We start from the raw sequence: 10,123 nt of genomic DNA, 5'->3' as shown, positions 1-10,123 counted from the left end.
TCCACACCATCTAAAAAAATTCCATCACTCTGATTACTTGAGTTACTAAACCTACAATGCATGTATTCAATTTTTGTCATACTTAACTTAAATCCCTTCGTCTCGAGAGTCTGTCTCCACAGTTCTAACTTACGGTTAACTCATTCCCTATGTTCATCAACTAAAAGTATATCATCCACAAAAAGCATACACCAAGGAACTCTGTCTTAGATTTCTCTTGTCAACTCATTCATCACGATGGTGAAAAGATAAGGACTAAGAGTAGATCCTTAATGAAAGCCGATCCAAATAGAGAACTCTGTCGTGTAGCCTCCAACAATTCTATAATATGAAAAAATATAATTGGTTAAATATTATTTAGGATATCAAAAATTATATAGATGATCTGAAGCATGAGAAATACCTACTAATGAAGTTGTATTTTAAATTGTCAGAGTTTGTATCACATACAAACATTTTGCATTCTTTTTCATTTTAGTATGATATGATATCATCCAGATTCCAGATTAATCTTCATAAGCTTATAAAATAAAAATAAATAACTAAAAAGAACTACCAAAAAGTAGATGACCATGGCTCAAAAAAATAATAAAAAAAGTAGACCAGTGTGGCTTTACCATGTGTGGTTTAACAAAGTTGGTAGTGGTTGAGGATACTTTAGGCTGTAATGGCTGTAATTTAAAGTGCACTGCTACCTCCCATCGCTATTTCTGGATTCATCGTGTGAATAATCAAATCGCATATTTCCCAATACCCCCCACCTCTTCTTTCCTTTTCCTTCTTCCATAACCGGCCAAAGGAATATAAATAAACAACCCAAAAAATAAAAAATGAACAAAAGCCGAACTTTTTTCAGACACTCTCACACCTACTCATCATCATCATCATCATTGAAATTTGAAGCTCATTTGTAATAAAGCTCAAACCTTTACCAATTCCCACCCATTTTTCCGTATGGCCAAAACCTCCATACTCATCTGGGTTTTCTTTTTCTTCCTATTTTATTCTTACCCAGTAAAATCCGATTCCGGCGAGCTCTTCTTCGTCGGATTCAAAGACGCCCGCGAAAACCTCTCTTTAAACGGCGTTGCGGAGATCCAACAAAACGGCATCCTCAGGCTCACAAACGACACTCTCCGGGTCCTCGGCCACGCCTTCTACTCGTCGCCGTTCCGGTTCAAGAACGCCACGACTGGTAAAGCGTTGTCGTTTTCGATCTCCTTCGCCTTTGCCATCGTCCCCGAGTACCCGAAGCTCGGTGGCCATGGCCTCGCCTTTACGATCTCGCCTTCCAAGGAACTACCCAAGGCCCTCCCCAGCCAGTACCTCGGGCTCCTCAACTCCACCGACGTCGGAAACTTCTCGAACCACATCTTCGCCGTCGAGTTCGACACCGTCCAGGACTTCGAGTTCGGCGACATCAACGACAACCATGTCGGCATCGACATCAACAGTTTGGCCTCCAACATGTCCGCAGCGGCGTCGTATTTCGACGAGAAAACGGGTATCAAAACGGACCTTAATCTCAAGAGCGGCAAGCGAATCCAAGCTTGGATCGACTACGATTCGGCCCAAACCCAGTTAACAGTCAAGCTCTCTCCCTCCTCCACCAAACCCAACTCTTCGATTCTCACTTTCGATGTCGATCTCTCGAAAGTTCTCGAAGATTCCATGTACGTTGGGTTCTCTGCTTCAACTGGATTATTAGCAAGTTCTCATTATATCTTCGGCTGGAGCTTTAATCTCAACAATGGCGAATCCAAATCACTTGATTTAGACTCATTGCCTTCTCTTCCAGGCCCGAAAAGGAACTACACAGTTCTCATTCTCATCGTCTGTATGGCGTCAATTCTGGTGATAATCTTTATCTCGGGAATCGCGTTTTACCTAATCAGAAACATCAAGAACGCCGACGTAATCGAAGCTTGGGAGCTAGACATCGGGCCCCACAGATTCTCCTACGAGGAGCTCAAACAAGCCACGAGAGGGTTCAGAGACAAGGAGCTTCTCGGGTTCGGCGGATTCGGGAAAGTCTATAAAGGGACATTACCGAACTCGAAAACCCAGGTGGCGGTGAAGAGAATCTCGCACGAGTCGAAACAGGGTCTCCGAGAATTCGTATCGGAGATCTCGAGCATCGGGCGGCTCCGCCACCGGAACCTCGTCCAGCTCCTCGGATGGTGCCGCCGCCGCGGAGATCTTCTCCTCGTCTACGACTTCATGCCCAACGGAAGCCTCGACAAGTACCTTTTCGAGGATCCCAAGAGGATTCTGACATGGGAGGAGAGGTTCAAGATCATCAAAGGCGTGGCTTACGGCTTGTTGTATCTTCACGAGGAGTGGGAACAGACGGTGATTCACAGAGACATTAAGGCCGGAAATGTTTTGTTGGATTCCGAGCTTAACGGACGGCTCGGAGATTTTGGTTTGGCGAAGCTTTACGAGCACGGTTCGAACCCGACGACGACGAGGGTGGTCGGGACTTTGGGGTACTTGGCGCCGGAGCTGACGAGGACGGGGAAGCCGACGACGAGCTCCGACGTGTTCGCGTTTGGTGGGCTTTTGCTGGAGGTGGTTTGTGGGCGGAGGCCCGTTGAGCCCAAGGCCCTACCGGAGGAGCTCATTCTGGTGGACTGGGTTTGGGATAAGTGGAGAGTTGGGGCGGTTCTTGACGTTGTGGACCGCAGGTTCGATGGGGTGTTTGATGAGGTTGAGGCCGTTGTGGTGCTTAAATTGGGCCTAATGTGTTGTGGTAATTGGCCGGAGGCCCGGCCCACTATGAGGCAGGTGGTGAGATACTTGGAAGGGGAGGTGGCGCTACCGGAAGTGGTGGCGCCGCCGGATGGCGGGAAGAAAGGTGAGAGTGGGTTTGAGGATTATGTGCATTCGTATCCAACGTCGTCGTTTATTGAGAGGGCGAGTACATTTTTGTCTACGGGTGATGAATGTGAGGTTGATGTTGATGTTGAAGCTGCCTCGTCAACATCCTCTCTTTAGTGGCTGTAATGCCTTCTTTCTACTATTGTTTTGGGAATTTCTTGTTTTTTTTTTTTTTTTTACGATTGTGATTGTAGTAATTTTTGTTTTTGTTTTTATGTAAATTGTTTTATTTTAATTATTATTTTTATTTTTGTGGTGGGAGCAGAAGGGAATTTTGACTTTTGATCTTAAAAGGTAAGCATTTTTCTCGTGTTCGAGAATTTATAGGATTGATTCGATTGAACATGGGTGATTCGATTGAACATGGGGTATACTTGAATTATTATTATCGCAAGCTTTATTCATCTCAAATAGAGAGGAAAAAGAAAAAAAGCAGTGAACAATGGTGCAAAGTGTTGTAAAACTAAAGTAGTGAAATTGATATGAAGAGTCTGAAATTTGCCCGAGAAAAAGACCTACTTAGCTTCCAATATTCAAACATAGTGGAACCAGTATTCTAAACGTGTTATTGCTAAGCGTCCTTCTTTTGGATCATTTCATATCTTAAAATTATTAAAAAAAATTAGCTTTAATTAGTTAAGGAATTTCAATCCAGAACATAAAATAACATTCACAAAATTATTTTTCTCAATTAAAAAGAAAAAAAAATTAATGAGGGATGAAAATGAAATTCCCTCATTTCACTTTTTTTGAAACTGTTTTTTTATACTATTATTTTAGATTTTCTACACAATAGATAACAAGTCTATATGAAACGAAAATTATCAATTAAGTATGTCAAGTAAATAGTATGAGATTGAACCGAACGATCAAGGTCATGAGTTCTCTCATTGATGTTGGTTTTGAACTCATTGATGTTGGTTTTCCTAATCAGTTGAATCATGGACCCCCTGATTACTAAAACTTGAAAATGGGGCAGACGAAGAATAAAATTTCTAACTCAAGGAATAAGTTACGTTAATGACTTTCGTAATAGAGTTATGTTAAACACAAAAGACACATTATTTGTCTCACTAGAAAGACTCTGACTTTTATTCCTTTTTCCTTTTTCTGTTTCTTGTATGACTACTTATGAAAAAGAACATATAGTAGTTAGAAATTGTTGATTTGTTATTACAAAATTTCTCCATCGGATAAGTTATAAGGCTATTTTGGTAGTGTTGTACATTTTAGAAAAATTTTGGTTAGCTGTGTTGAAAAAAAAAACAACTGTTACAAAAAGCAGCTGAGTGTTTGGTAAACTATAATTATACAAGTATTGATTCCAGGGGTATTATCAGTATTATGAAAGTTTCATTAATTATACTTCAAGGTAATTGCTGCATAATCTAAAACCCAAAGTTGCTTTTGGGTTGTTTCTGATTTTGACTGTAAATTCCTCAAAAATTCTTTAAGAATAACTTTTTATTGTTTTTACCAAACACAAATTTCAACTATGAGTGGCTAGATAATTGATTTTGGACTTCAAAAATCACTACCAAACATACCTATAATCAACAAGATGGGCTTTGAAATTTAGTAGTCGAGGACATACGTTAGTGAAAAAGTCTTCATTCTCATATGTAACATGATGGCATATTTAATCACTAATATTCATAAAACAATATTATTGCACAATTTGTTGTGAAATATAGATTTAGTGATGTAAATTCATTGATAGACAGATAAGATAGCTTGCTAAGTATCACCAAACTTAATTCTCAAATTTTATGTGCTCATTGTGTTCCTCTTTTATTGTTGTGCAATGATGTCGTATTTGCTCATACCACACTTCACGAGATCTGTATTTAATAATTTATGGTTCTTAGACCCGTTTGGCAAGCCTTTTACTTTTAGCCAATAAAAGAAATGAAACAAAAGTTGTGACTTTTCAACAAGCATTGTTTGAAACTAAGAGCTTAATGGATTGTCAAAATCATATTTAATTTTTTTAATAAACAATAAAGTGTTGGAATTAAGTTTTTAATGCCTTAATTAAATTATGGTACAAATTTTAAAGTCTATTTAAAAGTATTTTTCTTTAGAAGTCACATTTTATGACTTTAACTAGAAGTTTTTTTTAAAACGCCAAAACACTTCTGACATGTCATTTAAACAATTTCAAATGTAACTTTTTGATCTAGAAAGTCAAAAATAGAAGCCTTTTACTTTTAGCCAATAAAAGAAATGAAACAAAAGTTGTGACTTTTCAACAAGCATTGTTTGAAACTAAGAGCTTAATGGATTGTCAAAATCATATTTAATTTTTTTAATAAACAATAAAGTGTTGGAATTAAGTTTTTAATGCCTTAATTAAATTATAGTACAAATTTTAAAGTCTATTTAAAAGTGTTTTTCTTTAGAAGTCACATTTTATGACTTTAACTGGAAGTTTTTTTAAAACGCCAAAGCACTTCTAACATATCATTTAAATAATTTCAAATGTAACTTTTGGATCTAGAAAGCCAAAAATAGCTTTTGAAAAGCTCTTCCAAACAGGCCCATAATGCGCTTTACAACTTTTGAACACAATTTTTTTAATAAACAATAAAGTGTTGGAATTAAGTTTTTAATGCCTTAATTAAATTATGGTACAAATTTTAAAGTCTATTTAAAAGTATTTTTCTTTAGAAGTCACATTTTATGACTTTAACTAGAAGTTTTTTTTAAAACGCCAAAACACTTCTGACATGTCATTTAAACAATTTCAAATGTAACTTTTTGATCTAGAAAGTCAAAAATAGCTTTTGAAAAGCTCTTCCAAACAGGCCCATAATGCGCTTTACAACTTTTGAACACACGCACGCACACATATAGCGTGATGATTATTGGTTAGTTTTTATACCTGCAATCCATCATCAAATCATAGACTCATCCATGAGATAAATATACTTTAGTAGCTTGATTAGCTCATATTTTGAATACTTTAATACTTAAAAGGATTTTAATTTTTTTAAGGGGAAGATATAAACATACTTTTACACACAAGTTGTCTGAAATGTAGGTTTATGAAAGCAAGAATCTAGGGGTACTATTTTATTATAAGTGCCACCTTGATGAGCCCAATCAAAGAAGAGAATAAGTAAAGTTGTCCAATAATAGAATCCTTTAGAATACGACAGAGAAACCGACCCAAAGACAATTGTTATTGTGAATTTGTAATAGTCCATATTATTAGAGATTTTCAATGAGATTTGAGTAAGATGTAGAATACCATAGCATGATATGACTGCATTATCTGGCAAATTTCATCACGTTTGTGGTCCAAATTCAAATGCTCATCATCTGTCTTATGAGGCTGAAACTGTAGGCCCACATCTCTTGGGGCCCACCTCTTTTTCTCATAAAATGTCCATGTAATTCACGACTTTAAATTGAATCTTTGCCTTTTAAAGACTGAAGATAGTAGGCCTTAGAAGTATGAAAGATCTCACGTTTCTCACATATTGGTAATTGGTCAATAGGGAAGAACCATAATGAGTTTCATCACGTTTCTGTTTGATTTTGAAACAAGATGAATGTATAATGAGGCAACTTACATTACCTTTTTCTGAATGAGTAGATCCTAAGTTATAAATTGATGTTTTTCACAAGAGAAGTTGAATTATAATTTATATCTCTAAAATAGTATTGAACTTGTTAGCCACAGTGCCATTTATCTCTAAAATAGCATTGAACTTGCCTGATTTTGGAGGCTTCAACAACTAGCTAAATGGCACATAAACTCCTCCTTTTGCTCTTTAGCAGGAAAAAAAAACAAAAACAAAAACAAAAAAGAACATTACCTCTTTTTATTGGCCAAGGATTCTATTGTATTACCCCATTATCTTCAATGTTTTCTTCTTCTCCCTCTTTCACCCTACTAAAAATCTCATAATCATCGAATCCTGCATATTAACCAAGACAACTAGTTGAATGGAAAACAAAGTTTCATCATAGTTATGCTGTCACATTGAAAACAACATAATAAGATTACCAGTTCCCAAGTCCTCAGCATCGTCGTTTGCGGCTCCTAGAAGCATTGTATTAACCGAGGGAGGATCAACTGCCGTCCAATCTGAATCCCCATAGTCCTCTGAGCACACGCCCTTCCTTTTAACCCAGTCTTCTACAACACTAGCACTCTCGGATGAAATGGGGTCCATAGAATCTTGTCCATTGCTCTTATCCCCCCTGGAAGAATATTTGTTAGTATCTTAGTGAAAGAATGATCATTTTCTCTTTAAGTGCAACAACCATAAAACTGGTAAAATACATAAAGGATCTACCAATAAAACACAAATGTTCCTATATCAACTTACATCTGTCTCAGTCGCAAGTTGTGCTGAACAAAGACGAGGTTGCTGAGACGTTGCTGCTCTATGGAGTTCCCTGTATCGTGTATTTTCTGAACACAAACTTCATTCCGCTTACAACCGATCAAGCTACAAGTTTGACTGAGAATGCGGGTAGCCAAACGCGCCAAGTTTGGGCAACCTCCTCCATACGTTGACCACCATTCGGCTAGGACAAAAATAGTTCGAAAATGTTAGCCGTGAGATAACTTAATACATTCGTTTAGTGATCTAGGAAATAATGTTTACAGTAGCTCTGTCATTTGATGTAAAGATGAATATATTTTTAACAAGAATTATGAAAAATCCAAAAGCTGGTATCTAAACCTTACTCATAGTCAACTAGAGCTTAAAATGACCTAAAAGTTCTCTAGATCATTATTAGATGCTAACTGCAACTCCCCAAGTATTCTGCAAAAGTGTAAGAAAATTTCGAACCAAGAAACTGGAAAAAGGAAATAAATCCTTACCAGGTAGCAGAGTGTCCCTAGTTCTGATTGCCATCTTCCTCCCAAAATCTCCAGCAGCATTCTTATATGAGTTGATTTCCTTAATTATTTTATCTTGGACATCCGTATCAGGAACCAATCTCTCTATGCAATCAAACATCCCTGAGAGGATATCATTGTGCAGATCTCCTTCAACACTGTAAAAATATTTGGGGTTAAGGTAGAACCCTGCTGCATGAAGAGGAAGGTTTCGGTGTTGTTCCCATTGGTGATCTATAATATCCCAATAAACTGCGTAATCCTCCTTCTTAACAAGTTCTTTCTTAATCGTTTCTTTCGCCCGATACATGGCTGCATAAATGTATCCCATGGCAGGCCTCTTCTCAGCACTAACAATTCTCAAAACTCGCAAGAGAGAACTTGTTAGATGGGTAACAAGGGTGCATGAGGACCAAAATGAGTGATTACTAATGGAATCTAACATTTCCAACCCCCCTGGTTTCTTCGAATACGGGCAATCCACCCACTCCTGCGAGGCGACCATGGCCTGCAAATTGTGTTTAAGGTCAACTAGTCGTTTTAATGTCATGAAGTTTGTAGCGAACCAGGTGACACCCGGTTCTACAATATCGTTGCCAAAAGTGTATCTTCTGACTATATTCAAGACCTCACTGTGATTGTAGACAAATCTTGTAATAGTCCTTGCCTGTTCAATCACCTCACTTATCCAATCTATATTACTGAAATCCTCTAGTACCAAATCTATTGAATGAACCGCACACGGAGCCCAATACAAACTAGTGAAAGTTTCACTCAACCTTCTCCCTACAACAGCATATTGCTCTTTGCTACTTCTGGTAATCACTTGCAGCACATGTTTTGCCCCGACTTCTTCCACAATTCTTTTAAGGAGCTCATAAAGAGCATCAGATGAACTAACGATGTCAGATGCATCCACTTTTCTCAAAAACACTGTTCCTTCGGGACAATGCACATAAAAACTCAGGAAAACTCTGCCAACTTCTGTGTTCCACTCATCAACCAAGACAGAACAACCAGTCTTTTCCCATGTAGCTCTGCATTTATCGACATCATTCCTCAGTTCTTCCACCGAATTCTTCAACATCCAACCGCGAAGATCATGATACGAGGGCAACACAACCCCCGAACCACCTGAAGCAATCGCATCAATCATCGGCCGGAAATAAGCAGAGTTCACTGCGTCCAAAGGCGCCCCAATGTCGTACAAAAACCGCGCAATTGCCATGTTCACAAAATTATTTACCTTCTTAGTTCCTAAATCGACAGTATTAGATACATTAATAGCATCACGAGCTGAAGAACTCCTACCCCTCCCTCTCTTCCTTCTATCCAAACTCCTACTACTCGTCGCCCCATCTTCTCGGTTCATCACCAAGCTCGAATTGGGTTCGAGTGCGTGATCATGAACAACGATCAAATTGATCCCAGCACTAACGTCATCCTGATGGGCTAGTGAATCCACCTCACTATGAGGCCTGTGGTTAATGTTGGTGATCTCTTCATCAAGCTTCTGCCTATTCCTCTTCTTCACCACAACCCCATCAAGACTCTGCTGCATCAAGGCCCGAACATCGGGCGGGACCCGAAGACAAGTCGAGGCATTGCCCTTGTGTCCAGCAAGGTGTTCCTTAATCCTATGAATCCCACCACCCTTAAACAATTTGCTACAGTAAATACATTTGAGCTGGACCCTTTCCCCATTCTTGAACATTTGGCAATGTTTCCAAGCTGGGTCATGTTTTTGGGACGTTATAGGTATGGGTTCCAAACCAGACGCCATTTTTGGCAAAGCTAAACTTATCATTAAAATAACCAAAAAAAAAAAAAAAAAAAAAAGGGTGGGCAAAAAAAATTTTCCCAAATTTCTTTAAAAAAAAAAAAAAAAAAAAAAGGGTGGCCCAAAAAAATTTTACCAAATTGCATAAAAAAAAAAAAAAAAAAAAAGAATAAGGGTGCGCAGAAAGAATTGTACCAAATTGCATTAAAAAAAGAAAAAAAAAAAAAAGAAAGAAAAAAGTGTACCAATTGCCAGTTTCCTATCCAATTTAATTCATACAAATTCACAAACCCGGAAAGGAAAAGCCGAAAAAAAAAATACTAGACTTTAGAGAGCTTACTTGTTCAATGGCGCTTTGAATGAGTTTTGACGAAGAATCGAATTTTGGGAAACAGAACCGAGTTAGGGTGGTTGGGCGGTTTTGTAATAAACCGTGGAAGGGTAATAACCGGATGGACCAGTTAGGGTTGTGTTTTGCTGTATTTAGTTCGGATCAAGCTGGTCAAAAACCTTTTAGTTGGACCGGTTTTAATGAGGAGAAACCGGACCTTTCGGTGACATGCTCACCCGCTGCTTTTGACGAATCGGGTTCATGGCAGTTA

The 10,123-nt window shown here is 38.2% G+C and overlaps 2 protein-coding genes across 2 annotated transcripts; one reads left to right on the top strand and one right to left on the bottom strand.

The window, feature by feature from the left end:
* The first annotated feature begins 581 nt into the window (after window positions 1-581).
* LOC21408055 (L-type lectin-domain containing receptor kinase S.4) lies at window positions 582-3,052 on the top strand. The gene has a single exon (XM_010098303.2). It carries the CDS (start codon window positions 955-957, stop codon window positions 2,995-2,997), a length of 2,043 nt encoding a protein of 680 aa, XP_010096605.1. The 5' UTR covers window positions 582-954; the 3' UTR covers window positions 2,998-3,052.
* Window positions 3,053-6,559: 3,507 nt separating this feature from the next.
* LOC21411043 lies at window positions 6,560-9,921 on the bottom strand. The gene is made up of 5 exons (XM_024165800.1): window positions 9,862-9,921; window positions 7,724-9,535; window positions 7,221-7,422; window positions 6,896-7,092; window positions 6,560-6,806 (listed from the first exon to the last, which is right to left on the bottom strand). Exons 2-5 carry the CDS (start codon window positions 9,522-9,524, stop codon window positions 6,727-6,729), a joined length of 2,280 nt encoding a protein of 759 aa, XP_024021568.1. The 5' UTR covers window positions 9,525-9,535; window positions 9,862-9,921; the 3' UTR covers window positions 6,560-6,726.
* Window positions 9,922-10,123: the final 202 nt, after the last annotated feature.

This window comes from Morus notabilis, unplaced genomic scaffold, assembly GCF_000414095.1.
Source record: "Morus notabilis unplaced genomic scaffold, ASM41409v2 Scaffold139, whole genome shotgun sequence".
Taxonomy (NCBI): Eukaryota; Viridiplantae; Streptophyta; class Magnoliopsida; order Rosales; family Moraceae; genus Morus; species Morus notabilis.
This window is presented reverse-complemented; position numbering and strand designations above follow the sequence as displayed.

Bases quoted from the DNA above. Each gene is read 5' to 3' on its own strand.
- LOC21408055 (XM_010098303.2), top strand. From the start codon at position 955: ATGGCCAAAACCTCCATACTCATCTGGGTTTTCTTTTTCTTCCTATTT.
- LOC21411043 (XM_024165800.1), bottom strand. From the start codon at position 9,524: ATGGCGTCTGGTTTGGAACCCATACCTATAACGTCCCAAAAACATGAC. The intron at 7,423-7,723 runs GTAAGGATTTAT...TTTTTGTCCTAG, and splicing joins TAGGGACACTCTGCTACCTG to CCGAATGGTGGTCAACGTAT. The intron at 7,093-7,220 runs GTAAGTTGATAT...ATATTCTTCCAG, and splicing joins AACTTGCGACTGAGACAGAT to GGGGGATAAGAGCAATGGAC.